Source organism: Podarcis erhardii, assembly GCF_964252035.2.
Source record: "Podarcis erhardii genome assembly, chromosome: 6".
NCBI classification, from domain to species: Eukaryota; Metazoa; Chordata; class Lepidosauria; order Squamata; family Lacertidae; genus Podarcis; species Podarcis erhardii.
Window position 1 is genome coordinate 78,141,182 of NC_138510.1, and position 24,471 is coordinate 78,165,652.

Consider the following 24,471-nt stretch of genomic DNA (forward strand, 5'->3'; position numbering starts at 1 on the left):
GCCTGAGGAACTGGGACACCAAAATAACCTCTTTAAGACATCTGGAACAAACAGTCTCCTTCACTCAGCAACAACAATAAAGACAGAGGGAATGCTTACAAGACAGTCACACCTTTGAATGAAAAGTCCAGAACATGTAAATCAATCACCAGGCTCCATTCTTAGCTTGCTGCTTACTGTGCAGAAACACCAGTAATATCAAATGTTAAATCTCTCACATGAATAGGGGTTAGAGAACAATGAACCAGTGACTTGTTTTCTACTCTTGTGCTCAGCATAGGGATGAAACTCTTAAAGAAGAGTGATCTATTATGACATGGGCTACGTGGATCACGGTTCAAGACAGTTTATGCCTTAAGAAATTTTTAAACTTATCATGTTGAGATAACAGCCTATTTCACATCCAACAGAGAAACAAAACAGAATCCTAGCGCACTGCTCAAATCACACTCATCCCTTTCTTGTCTGGCAACCCTTGTGTTATCTTCAAACTAGCAACTCATGGTTTGCTTCTCTTCAAACACACAGCTAGAACAAAGCCAGGAACAAACCATGGCATATTCTTTGCTTGCTCTTGTGGTTTGGAGGGAAAAAACAAACCACAAGCACTGATTTGCATGTAATTGTGAGTCAACAATCTGGTTGGTTTCCTCTTAATGCAGCAAAGGAAGAGAGATGGTTGCAATTTGAACAGCATACATGCTTCTTCCCTGTAAGCTATGGTTTGTTTCACCCTGGCTTACCTTTATATGTAAATCAAGCGACTGCATGAATTTCTATGAAATATAATCATTTTCAAACTATTTTTCCTCCAACAAAGTTTCAGATCATCTTGTGAGTTAACTGGAAGAATACCGTTAATATATGTGGTATATGTTTTAGATGTCATGGAACTGCATAAACAAATCCATAGTTTAATTTTCATATGGAGCATAAATTGTCATTTTCTTTATTCAAAGAGAGAAAAACACAATCTTAATGTAAGTTCAGCAATTCTGTTAATTGTCATAAATGGCTGTTAATAATAACAGTTTGTTAAATTTTAGCCAAAAAACCAATATTTAGAAGAAAATATAATTTCTCACCTTTAATTTCTTGTTTAGTTTACAGCAGAATCGATGTACCAGAGCCACATTTAAAGGTCCAAAATCTGCATAAAAACTAGAAGAAATATATACCAATGGTCAAAAAACTTGTACTTTAGTCCTTTTGCTGTTGTCAAATATTTCACTATTCGAAGGCTCTCCCTTCCTAGCAACATCTCCACTGAAACCTAGAGGCACAGTATGTAGCAGCAGAACACAATTAACACTCGGTTCTACTGTGTAAGGGCAGGTGAGACAATGAGATTACAGTAAAAGTAAAATGTCTGCTCCACACAGATAAGTTGAAGGACCACCTTTGATTATATTCAATGGCCATGTCTGATCAGCAGATGGACAATTAACAATTTTCCAGGGGTGCCATATAGTTTTTCTGGCTGATTTAAGTGCAGCTGTTCAGAAACCAGAAACATCACCATCTTGATTTGTCAGGAGATAAGGAAAAACATGTATACTCTACCCCTTCAGAAATTTTTTAAATTGCAATATATACTTTATATTACAGTGTGTAATCCTGCATTTGCTAATTTTATAGCTACCGTACTTACACAAATAAATGGTTAGAATCTCACACTTGTCCCATTATTATTATTATTATTATTATTATTATTAGTATTACTGAAAACTCAGTAAATGGTAATGTAGGGGCAGAACAACACTTTTAGGTTAAAAAAAAAGAACCCCAAATAGAGTGAAATAATTAAAATATAATAGACAATAAGCTGCTGCTGCTAATGTATTATAAAGAGGGAACTTGAGTCCAGGAGGCTGTGATCACCTTCCAGGAATAAAGATGAGGCATTACTGTTATAAAAGAGGGATAGGACCTGAGCTGATTCACAAACCAAGTGTCACGCTTCCAAGAGCCCTTAGTAACTGTTGCCAGCCCATAACACACACATACTATAGGATAGGTCCATTCAGGTTAAAGAGTGCAAAAGCAGCACTTTATAGACTGGGGAAAAGTATGCACTCAAGCAGTTTGAGTTAATTAACATTTTCTTAGTAGTCCTGTTTTCAGAATCCAATTACTTTGTGTCACAAGATTTGTATACCTATGATGCAATCAGGTATTTGACAAAACAAAGCTAATGTCAGATATAGTCCCACAGCTCTGTCATGTTGGAAGGTGCAGCTAAGTTTTCATTTTCTGGAGACAGACACATTAAGCTAAAACATGCCACTTTGGTGTTGATGGGACTTGCTAGCTTCAAAGAGGTACTTGGCTCTGTATGACATTTTGATAAATGAATTCAGAGTCTCTCTTACTTTATCTTTATCAAACCTTTATTAGGCATTATGGAAATAAAACCTTAAAAGAGAAAATAACATATAAAAGCCTTAAAATATATATAAAAAGGCAGCAGTTTGCTAAATGCATATATATATATACATATAGAGTCAGTGGTTTTCCTTGTTAACCTGCTCCTTGGAGGACTGCTACCAAAAACTCGGCTACCCCCGCCGTTACCCTTTGGTCAACGTCGGATAGGTAGAATCCCACACATTCACCTTGCTGCGGTTCCAGACCACCCAAAAGAGGGGACAGCACGCGTTGACGGAGCGTACTGTACAATGGGCAATGAAGGAGAATATGCTCTACAGTGTCCGGGACATTCATAGAGCATCTGCAGAGTCTCTTGTTTCTAGGAATGTTTTGATATCTTCCCCTGACAAATGCTGAGGGAAAAACATTCAAACGTGTGTGTGTGTGTGTGTGCATTCAGAGTCTCTCACAGATAAGCTGTATAATGTAGCTCACCGCCAGATACAGTAACTTTTGCAACTGTTGCAGGGGTCAGCAAATATTTTCAGCAGGGGGCCAGTCCACTGTCCTTCAGACCTTGTGGGGGGCCGGACTATATTTTTTTTGGGGGGGGGGGGAGAACGAATTCCTATGCCCCACAAATAACCCAGAGATGCATTTTAAATAAAAGGACACATTCTACTCATATAAAAACACGCTGATCCCCGGACCGTCCGTGGGCTGGATTTAGAAGGTGGTTGGGCCGGATTTGGCCCCTGGGCCTTTGTTTGCCTACCCATGGTTTATAGTCTCTCTGCTGATTGAACACCTAAAAGATCCAGTATCTTCAAGGTGTGTTTGAGGTGGATGTTAAGATTTCAGAAGGAGCAACGCAGTTTAGTTGCGAGGCACAAGGAGTTAAGGTTCTTATGAGCTTCCTCCAATTGAAACAGATACAGACCAGCTAGAGAATGTGCTGCCCATGTAAGCCTATTGTGCATTAACCAGTCAAGTGTGATATGCCAAGCCTAGATCTGCTTGCAAAGAACAGAACAAGAGCTAGCATTCTTCTTGAAGAATAAGCCAATGACAAGTTCCCAACTCATTAATTAGTTACCAGTCTGACTAAATCAGCCCTGGGGCTGCAGATCATTCCCCTCTACTTTACTTTTCACCATATTTATTACAAGATAAGCAGTAAAAATAGGGCAAAGACATTTATTTAAGACATATATGTCAACTTAACATGAATAATCGCTTTGAATACACTGGGCTTAAGGGAAAAGAATAGCTGGCCTATTCAGCTTTTTATTTTCATTAGACAGTATAAAAGCACATTCATTTTCCTGGGCATGACATGTTTTGATGTTTAATCATAAAATATTTAATTGGACTTGGCAGAGCTGGAGTGTTAATAGTTGGCATTTGAGACATGACAGTTATGGTACAAACTTGAACTCAAAAGTTATCAAAGCAATGTGGCTACAAAGAAAGGCAGCTGCTGCTGATTGCTACATTTATAGGAAGCAGGAAGTTGCCTAAATCTCTGTAGATCTCGTAAGGCTTAGCTGTTAAAGTTAGATCTTTCTTTCATGTGAAAAAACCTGAAGAGCATTCAGGGGAGCCAATTAAATTCCTGAAAATAGGTGGCAGGATGGGGAGGAAGCTATACCTATTTTAAAAATATAAGTGTTCATATACATTTCACAATGGTATTCAGTAATTTTAAGACAGTGGTATTAGATGCAATGAAACATCAGTAAACAGGTTGTTTGTTTGTTTTTTAAAAAAAGCAGACTTGCACAGAAAACAGGAACCCGGTGATTTCTGGAAAAGAAGGTTTTAGGTCCTAACCCTATGCATGTGAATTCAAAAGTGCTACTCGGATTATAGGACAACAGCCTTAACCTGCCTTCAGAAAGAGAAGGGAACAACATGCTGTACTCAGTTGTTTCAGGTACTGAATTGACAGCCAGTACAGTCAACATGAAATATGTGATACTGAGAATGCAGATATCTCACAATAGGGGATTAACAATGTAAATCCATGCTTGTCAACAAATGGGAAACTGCATTTGCAAACATCTTCAAGACCTGCCCCAATATAGAATACTCCTGCAAGTCAAAATACGGTTGATCGGTCCCTTGATCCAACAGACAGGAATAGCCAAGATGACGATGACAAATGTACTACATTAATAGCACTACAGGGGGGGGCACTAGGGGGCGCATCAGAAGATGGCTGACAATAACATCTCTCCAACCCACACGAGGTAATTTGGAGGCTGTGATGGGAGTAAATAGCCTCCCTACCCCCCCTGGATTGTGGGGTGGGACTGCCCTTGCCTGCTGTGCCCTATACCACCCCCGAATTTGTGGGGAGGGGGGCACTAGCCACAATGCCCTCCTGTGGGATTTCGGCGCTCCTGGACGCCGTCTCTGATCCGTGCCACTAGCTGCAAGAACTTCAAAAGAAACAATTTGGATGAAGCGAATGCACATATTTCAAGGAAGAAGGGGGAGTAAAGACTGCTAACAGAAGAGATCTCTGATAAAACAAGAAGAGTCGAAGGAGCAAGTATAAATCACGAGAAGATACGCCAAGACTCGGTATGGCAAAGGGACTGATGGGGGAGGGGGGGAAAACCTTACTTTCTTTCTTATATGTGATTAAACAAGACCCCCCCCCCACATCCAGAAATGTCGTTTTAAGGACTTAAGCTGTGGATTTAAGGCTGTGTGGAGATAAACTTTCGAACCAAAGTATGTTTTGAGAAGAGCGTGGAATGTATAAGGGCTTTGGAATGACGCAGTTAAAAGTGCCGTCGCCATATTGGGAAGTTCTGTCGGAGGACTTAAGTCCGAGAGGAGAAATAGAGAAATAGAGCTGTTTCTATATTGTGGGTGAAACTCCTCAGTGGGACTTAAGAACAGTTCTGTAATTAATGATGGAAAGAGCGCTGTTATCTATGAAGGCAATGATATATGGAAACCATCTCGATTTGAGGATTGGAAGAACGGAAAAATTCACACAGGATTATTATTAGTGTTTATCGGCTTAAGGAGACTATCAGAAGAGATCATAAAGAAAGAAGAGAAAATATATGAACAAGAGGTGATGTGGAAACAGCAAGGTAAGACTGGATAGAATTATGAACTTTGTTTGGACTGATTTGGACATTAACGCAGTAGCAAGAAGATGATCAGAATCCCCCTTCAGATCTTGAAATATGGGTCCCCTCAACAAAATTTAAAATTCAGCTTTGTAATTCGGAATTTATGTGATGTGATGTGATTTGATTTGATTTGATTGGCCGGTTAATAAAAATTATTTTTTTAAAAAACACATTAATAGCACTACAGAAGAACCTTTATGATGGGCAAGGCCACCTTCTGATACCATCACACATTAAAAATTGCTTATGGTGCATGACTGAATGGACCTTAATGGTGGTTCAAATAATGATGTTGCATAGGCATGGCATTAGGGAACTTTGAACCAAAAATAGTGACATATACTTTTCCATCATCCTTCTGCACCTAGAACAGAAGCTCAGCATGATTCTGAGATTTAAAAAAACGCACAAATCAGGAAGACAGCCAAAAAAAAGGTGGCTTAAATTTTCTTCACACTGATTAGTTCTTTCCTTACTGTATTGCTTCCCACATAATTCTCTCAGGAATAGCCTTCTCAAATGAATTCTCCAGAGAGCTTCCTTTTGGAATAATAGGGAGAAAATCTGGTATTTGTTGATGGGATGGGGATAAATGCACTACATAGGAAGTTTCTATTTGCGTTAGCAGATCAGAAAATTCCATTGTAGAACATGGCGTACCATGAGCCAGGGACCACTTATGTTAAAATGTATTTCTAAACTCGTTGTATCTTTGTATTTTTGTGATGAAAATGGTTCCTAACAAATAAACGCAACAGACCAACTGACTACTTGATTAGTCGACATAAATTGGATTAAAAGTTTCTAGATTTCTAGGTCCCCACTGGGGTGGGGATCACCACGGAAGCCGGCACCTGCATGGGGGTGCCTGGTTGCATTCCCTCAGAATTTTGTGCCCAGGGCGACACACAAACCTCTACTACACCACTGCCTGTACATATATACTCTGATGTCAGAGAGAGAAGCCTTCCAGGCAGAGACTGAAGTATGCTAAGACCACTCTCCACTCTAATCCTGCTGTGAACCAAACTGCAGATGTACTCTACATTATGTTTTGATCAGCATTGCTAAGGAAAGACAAGTGATGCCCAGTAAATGGTCAAGTGGGAAACAGTCACAGCGCTATCATTAGCAAAACACTGCCATGGCTCTCAAGCAAAGTAATTCAGCTTTAAAATAATAACATCCATTAAAGTGAAAGAAAGAATTTAAACGTGATAAGTGTCATTAAAGACAGTCAAATTCTTTAAGGAAATGGAGCAATTTATAAAACAACTATGAAAGTTATACCTCTATTTTTTATTTTATTTTTAAGGCTAGACAGGCCAAGAGATGTTGTTTGATAGCAATGACAGAATAATCAAGAAGACTAAAGGGCAAGGCAGTTCCATTAAAACAGTGGAAAAGTTACTCAAATGAAAGAAAAAAGGTCATATATTCTAGCAAGCCGAATATAAATTGTTACGGGAAGACAAGTACCAGTTCTTTCAGAGAGAGTGTGACCCCATCAATAACAGGCCAATCTCCCACAATGCCTTCATCTTGTCAGGGTTCATACTCAGTTTACTGGCCTTCACCCAGTCCACCAAGGCAATGGTACAGATCATGTACAGCCCCTCCCAACATAAATGTTACGAGACTTTGCCCCAAAGCTCCTAAGGACCACTCCCAACAGCTTCATATAGATGTCGGAGGCAAACACCAAAGTGCAAGGATCATGGGACAAAAAGCAAAGTCTTCCAAAGCTCTGGACATGTCCTGGTAGGTAGGAGTGCAAACACTTTAAAACAGTGCCAGCTTGGAATAGTGTGTGTGGTTTGGGAACACAGACAAAAAGAAAAGAATAGAATAACCCTCACATAGCTGAACAATGGAATTCACTCCACATGAAATAGTGATAGCCACCATCTTGGATGGCTTTAAAAGAGAATTAGACAGATTTATGGAGGACAAGGTTATTTGTGGTTACTAGCTATGATGGCTGTGTTCACTGTTGGAGGCAGTATGGCTCTGAAAACCCGGTTGTAGGGCATCATGCGATGGTGGTGGGAAGAATGGTACTACACCCAGGATCTACTTGTGGGCTTCGCAGAAGCATATGATTGGTTTCAATGAGAACAGGATGTTGGACTAGATGGGCCTTTGGCCTGATTCATCAGGACTGTTCTTAAATCTGGAAACAGGTTTTTTTTTTTTAACATACAGTGGTGCCCCGCAAGACGAATGCCTCGCAAGACGGAAAACCCGCTAGACGAAAGGGTTTTCCGTTTTGGAGGTGCTTCGCAAAACAAATTTCCTATGGGCTTGCTTCGCAAGACGAAAATGTCTTGCGAGTTCCTGCGGGTTTTTTCCCCTCCCCCCCCTTTTCTAAGCCGCTAAGCCGCTTATCTGCTTATCCGCTAAGCCGCTAATAGCGCTAATCCGCTAAGACGTCAATGGGCTTGCTTTGCAAGACGAAAAAACCGCTAGACGAAGAGACTCGCGGAACGGATTCTTTTCGTCTTGCGAGGCACCACTGTATGCTGAAACACTGAAGAGTAGGATTATTTTTTTAGATTTTTGGTGTTGTTATTTTTTAAGATGGCTAAAAGGCATTTGTGGGGAAATTAGACAAGATTTTACTCATAGTACCAGAACTTGGAGGTCATCCATTGTGGTTGCATTGGCAGTCAACTGAGGACACGAGAAGAGGAAATAGTTCTTTAAACAAAGCATAATTAATGTAGGGAAAGTCCTTAGCACAAGTTGGGGCAATGGCCCCTAACTTAAATAGTTCTAATAAAGCACTGGACAGATTCACTGAGAAGTAGGTCTATTAGCTTTGACAGCTGAGCAGAAGCTTTATGAATGCCAACAGCATACCCCTTATTACAAGGTTCTGGAGGCATCAATATGGGATGACTGCTGCTCTCATTTACTTGGAAACTTCCCAGAAGCCTCTGGTTGGCCGCTGGTCAGCATTCTTAGCTAGCCTTTTGGTATGATCCAGCAGTAAGCTCTTGTAGCATGCAATAATTCTGATTAGGCAGCTGACAGTAGTGACCATGCAGTGGAACATTTTTCAGAAGAAAGCCACAAAGGGATGATTTTTTGTTTTTTTGGATGGAGATGCTTCAGTTACGCATGTTTTAGTATGCAAAGTATTTTGAACAGCAGTTGCCACATATCAATTATACCAAGACTGGTAGGCCACCCAGTATAAAACAAAACCAGCTGACCTCCCAATAATTGGAGAGTGAATCTAAATCCCTGTGACTAGGGAAGATTCCAAACCCCTGAACTGTGGTTCAAGCGGGTAAAGCAAGTAGGACTGCAGAGCCAAATTAACCCTAGACACAAATTTCTGGTTGCCAAACATAAAACGAGATTTATTAAAGAAACCAGTGTTTATAGGCTTTAAATAATTTTTAAAGTTGGAAAAAATACACTGTTATCTTAAGCGCTATCTAGTCTCCTGGTGCTCTTGAATCAGGCGACATCAGCTAGTTAAAAATCCTTGTTCAGCTTTAGGGAGGAAATGGAGTATAGTGCACTTTACAAGCAAAATAAGACAAAGAGCAAGGCCTTTCCTCTCTCATAGTACCTGAAACGTTCCGAGAACCACTGACTAACTGAACTTTACATCAATTGTAATGGAGCTAGAATTTGGTGGGGGGCGGGGTACTAATCTGCAGAGAAATCAAGATAAACTTAAAAAGCAGATTCTGAAAGAGAAGATAGTCTTCTTGAGCAAGAAAGCTATGTCACTATGGCTTTAGGTCCCAAATGAAGTCAGTGGTTCTTCATTTCTTGCAATAAGTAGTTCATATGAGTATACAACCTACAGAATCCCTCCTGATGCTAGGTTTAAAATGAGCTACTTCAAATAAGAGCTTCTTTTGTTGTACCAGAGGCAGGTAATTTGTTGTACAAAACAGGGTATTTTGAAATATCCCTTAAAAGTTTTGATCCTCAACTGAATTATTATGATTACAATACAATTATTCTTAAGAGCTGTAGGCTTTAAGTGACGTTATGTGGCCAAACAACAAAAGCCTCTATTTTTCGCATGACTAAGAAATGAATTTTTTTAGTCTTCCTGGTGGTTTAAGTATAATTAAAGCTATATAAAAGTGAACAGGGAATGTAGGTCATCTGGAATAGGAATATGCATTAGTGAAATTCTTTAAATGTTGGAAACTTCAGCTAATGGATCAGTATAGCAATACAGGCAGACTGTACAGAGGAATTTTATAAACCAAAAATGCTGCTGACTTCTGGATTTGCAGGCAAGGTATTATGGGGCAATTTCTAATTTGATTGTTTCAATGAGCCAACCAAAGCAATCCCTCCCCACTACTGAACTTTGTGTGCCTTTGGCAAGAAGATTATCAGTTGTTATATTTCATCTAGAACCATGTAAATTTAAGGTTCTCAGCCCCTGACGGGCCTAGGTTTCAAGCTCTTGGGGTACCTTCCTCCACATAACCAAAATTTTGTTGCATTATTTGATATATATTTTTTTTGAAATAATATTAAAATTTTCAAGGGTTACAAAAAGCAAAAGTAAAAACAATAACACCAAACAAAGACAAAACAACACATCACAACAAGAGGAATAAAAGGGGACAAAAAACAAAAAACACAACTAATCTTCCCAACTTATTTTTCATTCGCTTATTTCCTTGACCTTCTCACACCTCCCTTTTTTGTATTCTAATTCGATTATCTATTTCAGCAAATCCTTTCCATCTTTTCCAATTTTTGTTCTGTAATTTATCTCAATATAATGTAACTTTACTTTCCCTCCTTTCACCAATTTTTTTTAAACCTTATTTTAACATTAAAACTAAAATACTTGTATATGTTTAACTCCTTATAACATTTCTGCTAAATCCATAAAATATCAATCCACCATTTTTCTATCACTCATTAATTTTTGCGATATTTCTATATATAAACTTTAAGTTTTCCAATCTTCTTCCATCAACTCCTCTCCCTGGTTTCGGATTCTGCCAGTCCTTTCCGTCAATTCCATATAGTCCATCTTGTTGCATTATTTTGAAGGTCTGGAAAGCATACTTTGCCTCACTGGAAATGTCTTTTGAATAGCCCTAATTGTTCATCAGTTGCAACATTATTATGCTGCAAACAGCATTGTGGAAGATTGTGGGTAAACATATTCCACAGGTCACACCGAGGAGGAAGCTCCTCTCTGACACTGGTAGTCCAGGGCGGAAGCCAGACATCAATTCCAAAGACTTTATTTATCCTTTGGGGGGAAAGCCAGTGACATCATACCCTTGATGGTAATTCGATTTGTAATGTGAATTTGATTTGAGAACTCCCATTTTGTAAAGATATTTCTGTGAAAAAAGTGACCAATTAAAAGTCCTTGACTGAGAATGGGCATTAAGTCTTGCTGCATACTGGATTAAGGTTGATTGCTGCTTGCAACCTTAGCAACTGCAATTGGAATACCCAAAGTTGTATTGCTAAGTTTTGGGCAATATGATAACTACAGTGGTACCTCTGGTTACAGATGCGTCAGGTTACAGACGCTTCAGGTTACAGACCCCGCTAACCCAGAAATAGTACCTCAGGTTAAGAACTTTGCTTCAGGATGAGAATAGAAATCGTGCGGCGGCAGCGGGAGGCCCCATTAGCTAAAGTGGTACCTCAGATTAAGAACAGTTTCAGGTTAAGAACGGTCCTATTAAGTTCTTAACCCGAGGCACCACTGTATGGGTTATATCCAATGGTGGTTTTGTGCAGGGAGCACTTCCATTTTCATCAATCCCTCCTAACACTTGCAGCTTTTATGCACATTCTATGATTCTGTGATCCCATACTGTCCCATAGAATCCCTGAATTCCAAGTAGAAGTTAAGGGTGTGGATGGCATTGGGGGGATAATCAGTAAGAGCCCTGCCTTTCACAGTAAGTGCATATGCTAATGCAAAGCCACTATAGGATGTAATCTATTAAAAAATATTTTGCAGGTTCATAAGGTAAGTGAAGAGGAAATGTTGCAAAAATCAACTTCAGAAAGGAGTTTTGTAAATCTGTAGGGTACTACTGATCCCCAACACAGTTTGTGGCAATGTCTGGGCAAGTGAGTGTGTTGTCGATTATGAAAATAGATAAAAGATAAAAGTATTTTCACCTTCTATGGTGACCTTTCCCACATGAAATAAACAGAGCAGGTCCTATACTAAGCACCTGTAGACACGGCAAATAGCTAATCTATTAACAGCATTTGACAGGAACACTTTGACTCTATCACGTGTGATAGGGGTGGAGGTGTTTTAATTCATTCATGGAGTTGAATTGACTCCAAAAGCCTTAAGGGTAAATATCAATTTTTCACCTAATGATGGGCTTGGAGCGTATCAGACAGAAACATTAAGACTGCAGTCCTATCTGCACTAACCTGTAAGTAAACTTCACAATGGGAATTACTTCTGAATAAACATGTACAGTGGTACCTCAGGTTACAGACGCTTCAGGTTACAGACTCTGCTAACCCAGAAATAGTACCTTGGGTTAAGAACTTTGCTTCAGGATGAGAACAGAAATTGTGCGTTGGCAGCAGCGGGAGGCCTCATTAACTAAAGTGGTACCTCAGGCTAAGAACAGCTTCAGGTTAAGAACAGACCTCCAGAACGAATTAAGTTCTTAACCCGAGGTACCACTGTATAGGATTGTGCTGTAAACAGGGTGGTCTATTTCAGTGGGTTGACTCCAATTATGACAGTCAGATACCACCCTATGGGTTGTATTCAACATAGCGCAAAGGAGATAGTCCTGTTGGGCAACCAGAGATGCTTACACTGATAGAACTATCTCCCCTCTCTTCCCACTGTGTTCTGGGGTTTCTCCAGAGCAGATGGGAGGGGTGAAAGTCGCTGGGGAAGGAGGATTCAGAAGTCCTGTAGCACAAGGGGAAATTCCTTGTGCTGACTTCAACTACCACAATTATTTAGTTGAAAAGCGCCTATGTTACTTATAGTATACCAAATTATTCAGGGTAGTTAAAATAAAAAATGATGTGCTCCTCAAAGTACTTACTTATTTTATGAAGCAACACATTTTTTTAATAGAAAATGAAACTTTCTGCAATGTTTCCTATCCCACATCACTGAATATCTACGTGCATTTTGCTTCCAGTTTGCCATGCATTAGTCCTGTCAGTCACTACACATTAGCCCTGTCCGCTATTCAAAGGATTAATCCTACTTATTTGGACACCTTGGACAGCAGCCCAGGTTATGGCCTACTCCAGAAATCTGTACTACCTTCCTCCTCCTAAACATGTGTTTCCACCTTCCCCTGCATACTCTGCTTCAGGAGCTATGCTGCCATCCATCTTTTTCATCAGGTTTTTTTTAACACTCTTCTTATCCTAAGTCTGTCCAGCAAATGATGTCAATCTGGTTACCCACGGTGTTTTTTTAAGTCTCAGAGAGCAGTGTGCAATTCCTCAAATATTTCTAGAACAGAAGTGTCAGGGCTTATGTGACTGGCCAACAAGGATTTGAAGCTCCTAAGAAAACGAGAGTGACACAGGTTGTATCAGCATCCCAACAATGAACTTAAAACAAACTTGCCAGCCAATTTAAGCAGGTTCATGAGCCACTTTAGAAAATGAAGAGTGATAAGAATGACAACCAAAGCATTCAGGGATTGTTAACACAACTGCTATGTATATCTACAGCTTGACTGCACTGCTAAATATAGGTCCTTCCAATGTTAAGTCTAATCTGTCTTTCACTAATAAACATTTGTGTAAGGATGCCTAGGACACAATCCATCAGAAGTTAGTCATAACCCTACAATCCTGTGTCTTCTCAGAGGCAAGTTCTACTAAATTCAAGGGGGCTAACTTCCAGGCATAATGTGTCAGGATTGCAGCCTAAATCTCACTGAAAGCAAAGCAGTATCACGTCTTACAGTCTGAAGAGTGCAAAAGTACTTAGGCAATGAATATCACTTAAAGAAATCACGAAGGTTTTGAGCCTTCCTTTATTTTATTTCCATTTTATTATGCTGCTACTGACTACTGAAGTCGATACAAGCTACTATTGCAGTAGAATTGTTAAGCAACAACTTTAATGCAAATCCCTCCCTTTCATCTGTAAATTTTCAGTGCCCAAACTCCATGGCTAAATTACATCAAAGACAGAAATTGCTGGGAGAGGGAAGGCAGTGCTGCAACCAAAGTTGGCAGTGTAAAAAGAAAGATACTATCTTAAAAGCTCTTCTTGTTATTCTCTGAACTCCTGAAGTGCTTGTTTCATCCCAGAAAGTATCAATCAGCAGGCAGAATTAATCACAGTGTACAAAAACACAGTCACAAAAGCAGCTTGATGAAGTAATGATTTTAACAACCATGCTCCAAAGTTCAGTGAACTGAGGTTCACTTAACATAAAACTGAATGACCCATCTTACAGCACATTTAATGCTGCAAACTCAATATATATTCATTGCTAACCACTATCATGCACTTAACAGATCTGTAGATCAGTAGTGCATCTACAATGTTTTGCTTTTTCATCAAATTGTAGAGAAAATACTTCTAACCCAACATTTGTGGACAGGTACAACAGGCTTCTTCTTTAAGATGTGAATTCGATTTGAGAATAATACTTTACACAGAGACCTATGGCCAGAGTAGAATCCATTTTATAAAAAAGCAGGAAACCGGAGGTGGGGGAAGGGGGCGCCCATTTTCTGTTTAAAATTCAACTAAAACGCAATTAAGTCTCAAGGACTGGTTTGATAAAAACAACCAATTGGACACATATACCGCTAACTTATACGCAAGTATTTCGCTTAAGTTTCTTCTCCCTCTTCCCCCAACCTTTTCCCAAACACTTGGCGACAAGCGGGGGGTGGGGGTGGACCAACAACGCTGAAAACGAAAGTGAGCAGAAAGGCGAAGGAGGAATTTTTTTAAAACAGCGGAAGAGATACGAACTTACTTTTCATAAACAAGCTCCTCATCCGTACAGAAATAGTGCGTGTTTACTGTGCTTCTGGGTCGGTTTCGTAAAGTAGCAAAATATAGTCTGTCTGCAAGAAAAAAGAAAAAGGGAGACCATGAAGTAAGATCTTCAAGTTATACGTCCCGCTGCTTAGCTGGAACTTGGGTGTTAGTTCAAAGCGGGAAGGGAGAGTCGCTTGTCCCCCCGTAAGAAAAAAGAAAGAAACAACCCGACGCCTTTGATCGGGTTTCACTCCGGATTAAGCATTACCTGCCACCAAGATTTCGCAGCTGGGCGGCGACGTCTCCGCCTCCTCCATAACTCTCCTTCCCCTCCCTTCCCCTTGCCGCCCGCCTCGCGATTTGGGGGGGGGGCTCCCCCCGAAGCAGCTTCTCCCGCAGGGACTGAGGGGAGTTTCGCGTTCGCTGCCGGGCGCGCGCCGAACTTCGCCCCGGGGAAAGAGGCGGTTCTCACCCCCCGCCTCCCCGGGCCAGGCGCTCCCGGGACAGCCGGGGGGGGTGCAGTTGTTGCGTCGCGCCCCCTTCCTTTATATGACGGGAGGGCGACCCCTACTCGCGGAGGGGAGACGCCGCCGCCGCCGCCGCCGCCGCTGCAGCCTCACCTTTGAGGAACTCCGAGGCTCCCAGCAGCTGCTCGGACGAGACGGGCGGAGCCGGCTCCATGCGAAAGAGGGCGCGGAGCTGCGTGGCTGCGCGGGAAGGCGCCTCCGAGCTCATGAGTGCCTCCCGGAACGGCGGCGGCGGCTTCTCCGTCGTCGTCGTCGTCGTCTTGGGCGGCAGCGGCGGCGGCCGGACAGCCGCTCGGCCGGACTCAGAGGCGCCAGCAGCAGCGGCGCGGCATGCTGAGGGAACGGGCAGCCGCCGCCGCCGCCTGGCTGGCTCTGGACTTGTGCGGCCGCCGCCGCCGCCGCCCGCATGGGATGGGAGGTGCGCGCGCGCGCCTCAAGGAGGCAACCGGCCGGCGAGGCGCTTGCTCCGGCGACGGCGGCCACCCCCACCCCCAGCAGCAGCAGCAAGCCGCGAGTGGCGGTGGAAAGGAGCACGGAGCCGGCCTGAGGGGAAGGGAGGAGGGCGCGGGGTGGCGTGGAAGGGGGTTCCTTCGCCGCCGTCCCGCCCTCCGGCGGCTTAAAGGGGCAGCGCGCCGTTACCAAGCAGCCGGCGCCGGCGGTAGCAACCGCGTTACCAGGGCTTTGTTACACGCGCGCGCTTTTACCTCAGGGCTCTTCCCGCCCGGCCGCTTCCGAGCCTCGGGCCTTGCCGGGGGGGGGGGCGGCGGTCTGGGAGGCCGCTCCTTCTTTCCACTTTAAGCCGAAAACCCCTCCAAAAGCCGGCGGGCCGAGGCGCCGAGCCTACGCGAGTTTAGTCTGAGGCCGCCTCGTTCAGGGTGTTGTTGTTGTTGTTGTTGTTGTTGTGAGGCTCGCGCGCAACCTTCACTCCGGAGTCGGTCCCTGCTGTTCAATGCAACTGATGCCGTCCCCCCTCAATTTAATGATTACTTAGTTAAACATATTCAGTTAAATTAACTGAAAACAGCTTGCAGATACTTAATTGGCTTAGGATTTTATTTAAGTGATGAATTAATATGTTTAATTTCATAATGTGAAGATCTAAGGATGTTAATGTTTAAGTTATTTTTTTTTTAAAGAACTGTGATTTGGAAAACCGTTAAAAGGACATGCAATGAAATTCAACCAAGGGGAAGCGAGGAATGCCACCCCCCCCCAACCATCCCAATCAAGCCTGAAGCTCAGTTGTATTACCAACCGGGTGTAGGTTGGCTTCCAGGAAGCAAAGATCCATCCCTGGGGCGAAGCAATGCTTCTTCAATATTGGTATAGAAAAATAGGGGTGGTTGGCTTTTGCTGCCCATCTCCCCAAGGGGCCAAGTCCCCCAAGTCCAGGATAGGACTTGAGATGAATGGATGGAGGGCATAGGGCAGCGAAAGCAAGACAGATCTTCATTTTTCTGTTGGCAAGAGAGACCCAGAGCAGAGCCCAGAAGAAACATCTCTTTTAAGGGTTTGCATTTTGGCGTGGAGGAGGAGGACATCCCTTCTACAAATGGTCAGAAATTGCATCACGCATAAGGTGGGGTTGCTGTGGCTCAGGCAGGCCAAGGGGTGATATTCCTGAGGATTTAACAAGTTTTACATGATTCCAGACACAGCGTTAGCGTTTCATAAGACAACCAGGATGCCTGTCAGACATCCCTCAATGCAGAGCATCTGGGTAAACCATGACAATACAAAGAAGGTTCATACATATAGCAGAGGAATCCCTTTAGGAATGTCCCCTGATTGCTACCTGCCTAGTGTTCTCAGGCAAAGGGGAGTAAGGAGGCAGAGGAAATATTTAGAGTCTTTAGGAGAGCCAAGATGGCTTTTGGGTTGCTCTCCTGTACTATTGCAGACATGTGGTTTATATACTTATGCATGCATGCTTACATTGTGCAATTATCAACATTTATTCTACATTTGAGACCTTAGAAGTCCTATAATAACATTCACTTTGTTGGACTGGTCATGTTGTGCGGATTCCTGATTAGTGTCTTCCAAAGCAACTACTCTATTCTGAACTTAAAAATGGAAAGCATAATGCCGATGGGCGACAAAAGAGGTTTATATACTCTCTCAAGGTGAATGTAAAAAAAATGTAGTATAACCACCGACAATTGGGAAACACTGGCCTACGAGCGCTCCAATTGGAGAACAGCCTTTATCAAAGGCATTGTGGACTTTGAAGGTGCTTGAACTCAGGACGAAAGGGAGAAATGTGCTAAGAGGAAGGCATGTTTGGCAGACCCTCACCGTGATCAACTCCCATCTGGAAACCAATGTCCCCACTGTTGAAGGACGTATGGAAGGAATAATTGGCCTCCACAGTCACTTACAGACTATTATTAAGACCATGTTCATGGAAGACAATCTTACTCGGCTACGAAGGATTGCCGAAGAAGAAGAAGACGACGCAGCTTCCAGGAAAATGCGCACAGGCTTGTGGCTGCAAAGGGTAAAGGAAAGGGGATCATGAGCTTGCGAATGTTCACTTAGAAGCAAGTATCATTCAAAACACAAAATAAATACATAAAACAATTGCCCTAGATTAATGGTGGGAAGACGAAAGACTGGGTTTCTCAACCCCTGTCAAGGCATGTTTGGCATTTATATAGCACATTTCAGGCAATCCAGAGCTCCTGCTATAATACCTTACATGGTAGGCTATTGAGACAGACAAATAGGGGCTGGTTTAAGGGGATTGGGTGAGTTTGTGGCCAAGGTGACATTTTTAACAGGGACTTTCCATCTCAGTTACAGCAAAACCATATTCTAGGCATGATTTACGTAGACACAAGTTTCACTTTGATCAGTGGGCTTTTTGCCAACGTAAGCAAATAGCCATGACCATTTCTTTAATGTGCAAATTTGAGACTCTACATGGCAATTCTGCATGTTTACTCAGAAGTCGATTCCTGGATTCCGTGGGCCTTACTCCCACATAATTCTGTTTAGGATTACAGACTTGGCCGCATAAGAATCTTGTTAATCAGATTTAACCCATACTGAAGTAACAGTAGCTTCTTCTGTACATGAGCTTCATTACCAACACATACACACCCTCAGGATCACAAAAAAATAAACCACCTATTTCTGTGTCCACTTTCAGAACTAAAGAGTAAGGAAAGCTACTCAGCCAACATAACGTACAACAAAAAAGCAATTCCCTGTTGGATCTACCTGTAGGCTATAACAGACGATGATACCCCTCTGTTCTGTGCCATTACAATTTCATGTGACACCTTTTACAATCCCATTAAAGCTGCAGAACATTACCCAATATATGTAAAGCAGAGCAGGAAGTGCTAAGATGCAAGAAGCTACTGTCAAAAACAAGTGTAGTGAGAAAGGATCAGCTCCTATAAAATGTGTTTATGTGAAGAGAAGCTCAAACCATTTCATGTGGTCTGGACTTTGCACATAACTCAGAATTTGCTGAAGGCATATCTTCAGTAATCCATGATAATAACCTGAGCGGATGGCACTCTTAGAGCTAGTGTGTCCTTAAATGGTGGGAACAAAACTGGGATCGTCCACCTTGAGACTATAGAACTCGTTGCTTCACATCACAATGATGGTTATAAAGAGACTGATGAGCAAATGTGAAAGGGCTTCCTCCACTCCCCTTTCCCCACCACTGTCTAGGAAATAATGAAAAGGGGGAGCTCAGGGCAGGCATTCGGAGTGGACCCTCCACAGCTGCCCAAGAATGCCAGCCTTGCTGATGCATCTGTTTTCTCATTAGAAGACGGGTTGTAGCTTTGATAGAAGCATGAAAGACATAGCAAGTGCAAAGAGAATGTCTGATAGAGTCCTATAACTCTTATGAACATGAAAACAAGTGCTGCAGAGCAGCTAACACACGGTGATGATGATGATGATGATGATGATGATGATAATAATGGTGTTCTTTAGTCTCAGGTATGTGTAAATGTGCTTTGGGTTCTGGCCATTGGGTAGTGTAAGGAGTTTTTTCACATAAAGAATTAGCCCATCTTGCACAGACATGTTCACAAACACTGGAGTTTGTACTGTATATGCAAATCCTCCATGTAAACCGATATATATATATATATATATATATATATATATATATATGCTTTCGTAGATTGTATATATATATATATATATATATATATCACACTTCCACTTTTCAATTGTTAGTTACAACATACAGTCATAACCTTGGCCTCATCTGCTCCATATAGTTAATTCACTTTTTGGTATATAGTTGCAGTGGTTAAAGTGTTAAAAATAGAGGATTTCTAGCCGACCCAAAAAGCCTGTCCTGTCTCAGCACTCAGCAGCTTGATGTGCAAATAAATGTCAATAAGAAGTTGTCCAAAGCAGTGCTATGGTGGGAGGTTGCAAATGTGACTAACCTATTAAAAACTGGATAAGGAAGTAGTTCTAAAGTTACTGAGAAAACAAAACCTAGGATATGCTAGCTATCCTGGATATATAATAATAAATGATACAATCATATGAATGCCCCCTTTTTCATTCTGCATAGCCTCCCCAGTCACATTAATATTTTCCTGAAAATAAATAACAGCCGGAAGTGTTATTGATACAACACCAAAGCTAGGAAAGATCCCCAACCAGTGCTGTAGGAAGGTACTGAGACCTTGGGTGTTGTGACCAGGTGAGAGTTTGTGCAAACATAAAAAAGAGGGAATTGCCGTTATAAAATGACCAGGACCTCACCTTACTCTTTGGGCTCCTGGACTCTTGGGACCACAATGACAGTTAGAAACTAGAAGGAACCAACCTGTTCCTTATAACCCCACCCCCAAGTTAAGGACAGCCTATCGTTCACAAGCACGGGGTTCCATTGGATCTGATTGGCCTGTGAATCTGGCACAGGTGAAAAAACCCTCCCACCATACCAAGTCTACTCCAGGCAGAAGTAAATGACTGTCACAACACGTCAGGCTATGCCAGTGAAAATCCAGCTCAGGGCGTCCCAAACTTGGGTTGCCAACTGATTTGGGACTACAATTCCCATCATCCCTGGCCACTGGTCCTGCTAGGGGTGGTGGGAGTTGTAGTCCAAAAACAGCGGGAGACCCAAGTTTGGGAAACCTGGGTCCATCTAGTTGTGGATTACTGTTAGGAAAGTCTTTGCATTGCTTGTTTATCTGTTTCTTGCAGTCTTTTGATGCTGTTTTCCCACTCATCTCTACTAGACTCTTTCTCAAACATGGTTCCCCTCAAATTTCATTTATGTGGGAATTTATCATACATGTTGTTTATTCAGCACTTGATCAAGGCAGCAGCAAATGAAGATGCTTGTTTCTGATTGATCTGCTGTCTATATAAACTGGCAACAATCTTCCATTTGTACCCTATCTGTTAAAGGAAACAGTCTACTGTGAAATATATAGGTTAAAATAGTGTTTGGAACTATATAGTCTCTTGATTATGCTAGACTTTGGATAATGATCCTTTATGTTTCCTATATTTCTGTCTGTCTGACTATCTATCATCTATCTATCTATCATCTATCTATCTATCTATCTATCTATCTATCTATCTATCTATCATCTATCTATCTATCTATCATCTATCTATCTATCTGTCTATCTATCTATCTATCTATCTATCTATCATCATCATCATCTATCTATATCTATCTATCATCTATCTATCTATCTATCTATCTATCTATCTATCTATCATCATCATCTATCTATCTATCATCTATCTATCTATCTATCTATCTATCTATCTATCTATCTATCTATCTATCATCATCTATCTATCTATCATCTACCTACTCTATCTATCTATCTATCTATCTATCTATCTATCTATCTGTTATGTAGTGAAGTTTCACCCTGGCCAACCCACAACTTAACACTATCTATCTATCTATCTATCTATCTATCTATCTATCTATATCTCTCTCTTCTTCTTCTTTGGCAATCACTCGTAGCCGAATAAGATTGTCTACCATGAGCATAGTCTTAACAGTGAGTCCGTAAGTGACTGTGGAGGCCAGTTCTGGATCGACACATCCTTCCACAATGAGGACATAGGTTTCCGGGTGGGAGTTGATCACGGTGACGGTTTGCCAAATGTGCCTTCCTCTTAGCACATTTCTCCCTATTGTCCTGAGCTTGAGCATCTTCAAAGTCTACGACGTCTTTGATAAAGGCTGTTCTCCAATTGGAACATTCGCAGGCTAGTGTTTCCCAATTGTAGGTGTTTATACTACTTTTTTCAAGATTTGCCTTGAGAGAGTCTTTAAACCTCTTTTGTTGACGACCAGCATTATGCTTTCCATTTTTAAGTTAGGAAGAGAGTAGTTGCTTTGGAGACAATAATCAGGCATCATGACCAGTCCAATGAAGTTGATGTTGAAGAATTATTGCTTTGACACTGGTGATCTTTGCTTCTTCCAGAGTACACTGGTCTTCCCAAGTGACATGTAAAATTTTTCGGAGACACCGTTGATGGAATCTTTCGAGGAACTGGAGATGGCATTTGTAAGTGGTACATGTTTCACAAGCAAACAGTAAGGTTGGTAGTACAATAGCTTTGTAAACAAGCATTTTGGTTTCCCTGCAAACGTCCTTGTCCTCAAACACTCTGCACTTCAATTGGGAGAAGGCTGCATTCGCTGAGTGGCATCGATGTTGGTCCTTGTGGAAGACGCCTGTTCGTGAATTTGTTTTATGTGTGTAGATCAGTGCACGCTGACCAACGCATAGCATTTGCAGCATAATCCTACAACTATGCGTATATCTTCTCACACTTCTTCAGCTAAGCCCTCTGTAGTGTTGGTGACATTTAGTATAAAAACTCCTAAGTGCGACATCTGCTGGTCAAATGGAGAAAATTCAGCAAAGGAGTCGTGATATTGGATGAAGACCCAGGAACTTGTTTTCTGGCGGGTCAAAAATAGTGACAGCTGTTTAAGTAGTGGGCCACGGGAAATCATTCTACCTCCATTATTTTCATACGTAAATATGGGTCAACGGGATTACGCAGGAAAACATTTCCCTGGACTTATGAAAGAGGCTATGCCACATTCTCCTGTCCCTGCCTTTGGGATTATGCCCAACTCATTCACTGAGCTCAAGAAATGCTCAGTCTCAACAACTTAATCCGCTGTGTGTGTCATTTAATTGGTGTAAAAGATTGCAACTGAGGATCAAGTATCCAAGTCCCATCTTTATAAGTAAGGCAAATAAGCTCTGCTCTTTAATTATAGGTAAAAGGGACGCCTTGTGACCCCATCTACAGTATGCATATAAAGCAGAATCATACCACTTTAAATAGGCCTGACTTTCCCCAATGTATCCTGGGAGTTGTAGTTTGTTAAGGGTGCAGAGTGTTGTTAGGAGAGCCCCATTCCCCTCCTAAAGCTACAATTTCCAGAGTTTCTTGGGAAGTGGTTGATTGTCAAACCACTCTTCAGCTTTGCGAGGGAATGGGCGTCTCTTAACAACTCTCAGCACCCTTAACAAACTAGAACTCCCAGGATTCTTTGGGAAAAACCATGCTTGTTTAAAGCGGCATGATAGTGCTTGAAATGTATTGTGCAAATGCGTCCTTTGTTTATTTGAATTTGCTTATTTCCTTCCTCTGCAGAGTTTAAACCAGTGGCTTACAATGTAATCCTATACATGCCTACTCAAAAGTACGTCCGATTGAGTTTGGGAGTGGGGGGCTTACTCCTCGATGTAGGTATAGGGCTGCAGCCTTACAATGTTGTAAAGCAGATTCGCCAGAGCGCACAACCCATCAAAGCTATCTGCTGAACGTCATAGCGGGTCTGGCCTTTGAACTGGGATTTTCCACGTCCATGACTCACACTCAGACTATACTTCCCTGGCTGTGGTTGTTCAGTGGTAAAGGAAATGCACTATTTTAAGAGAGTGCCTCTTGCTGCTCTGCAAGAGCTGCTGACGACAGTACTAACGCAGGCATATTGTGGAAGGTACCAGAAAACCGTGGCAAGAGCTGAAAGGGTGAACTCTACCTGAAATATGCACAGGAACTCACTACAGTATCCTGTTTTGGAAGGATATCCAATGAATCTGGCTACATTAAGTGTCTCCTGGGGATGAAACAGCTTTTTAACGATTTCTGGAAAAACCCAAGCAGTGAATTTCAGATTGTCCTTGTCAGGAAATATCTTGGCCAATTCATCAATGCATCTCATCTCACAGGTTTGGAGCTAAGCCTTGATTGAACATAACACATCCGCCAGCTAAGGTGCAATCAATCCACGTGTCTATGTAGCTGTGTATGGCCCTGGACCAATTGTTTTCATTTATGAATAGTCTATCTTGCCTTCCCATATGTTTGAAGTGATGGGGGGGGGGGGGTAAATCAGCATTCCAATGGTGGGAATGTTGGAATAAGCATGGGGGTGTACAATGCTATACATACTCGAGAACAATTGCACTTTACTTTTAAGTTATCTTGCACAATCATTCAAAACTAGGGTTCACTTATTTCCGATCAGGTTGCACAGCTGCAACCCTATGCACATTTACTTGGGAGTAAGCCCCCTTTGTAAGGGACCCGGGTGGCGCTGTGGGTTAAACCACAGAGCCTAGGACTTGCCGATCAGAAGGTTGGCGGTTTGAATCCCCGCGACGGAGTGAGCTCCCATTGCTCAGTCCCTGCTCCTGCCAACCTAGCAGTTCGAAAGCACGTCAAAGTGCAAGTAGATAAATAGGTACCGCTCCGGCAGGAAGGTAAAGGGCGTTTCCGCGTGCTGCTCTTGTTCGCCAGAAGCGGCTTAGTCATGCTGGCCACATGACCTGGAAGCTGTACGCCGGCTCCCTCGGCCAATAAAGTGAGATGAGCGCCGCAACCCCAGAGTCGGTCACGACTGGACCTAATGGTCAGGGGTCCCTTTACCTTAAGCCCCCTTTAATTCAGTAGGCTTCTTGGATAAACAAGGGCAGAAGAGTCAGCCTGCTTTCCGTCCAAGTTTCTTTTGCCCAATAACCACATGACACTCCCATCATTACACATCTTTATTTCCTTTTTTTAGGTTAGAAAATAAAGAACAAACGAAACAAAACAAAACACAGAACCCAATAGCATGTGAATATAAAAGAGCAAAACACAGAAAACTTGAGGGATGGGGAAGAGAAAAAGAGAGTTTTCATCAAATACAATCAAACTAGACAGCCAAATCGGCAACTAGCTGCCACTGTGTTCGCTAATAGAAATATTTTCAACACCGCAGTACATTACTGGCTCATTTTTTGAACGGAGTACAGAAACAAAAGCGCAACACTCTGACCTAAAATTAAGCTTATTTGAATGAATGGAAGTAGAAAATATGGCACCTTAATATACAGGGCAGCACAGCTCTAATTCCAGAGCCAGGCGACAGGTTTTGTTTTGTTTTGCAATTCCTGACAGAAGCAATCGGCTA

The 24,471-nt window shown here is 42.0% G+C and overlaps 1 protein-coding gene across 7 annotated transcripts in view; it reads right to left on the reverse strand.

Annotated features, from left to right (window-relative positions):
- Positions 1 to 15,328, reverse strand: part of CDC14A (cell division cycle 14A) — a 96,849-nt gene extending 81,521 nt beyond the window's left edge. For 2 of the 7 annotated variants that reach the window (XM_081865916.1, XM_081865912.1), the window contains exons 1-3: positions 15,114 to 15,327; positions 14,489 to 14,579; positions 1,086 to 1,161 (exon numbers count right to left, since the gene is read on the reverse strand). In XM_081865916.1, the coding sequence (XP_081722042.1) occupies positions 1,086 to 1,161; positions 14,489 to 14,579; positions 15,114 to 15,228 (282 nt within the window). In that variant the 5' untranslated portion in view covers positions 15,229 to 15,327. Of the gene's footprint in view, positions 1 to 1,085; positions 1,162 to 14,488; positions 14,580 to 14,761; positions 14,884 to 15,113 lie in introns of those variants that run through there. The other 5 variants (XM_081865917.1, XM_081865918.1, XM_081865914.1 and 2 more) reach the window with 4 other exon arrangements.
- Between the last annotated feature and the right edge of the window lie 9,143 nt (positions 15,329 to 24,471).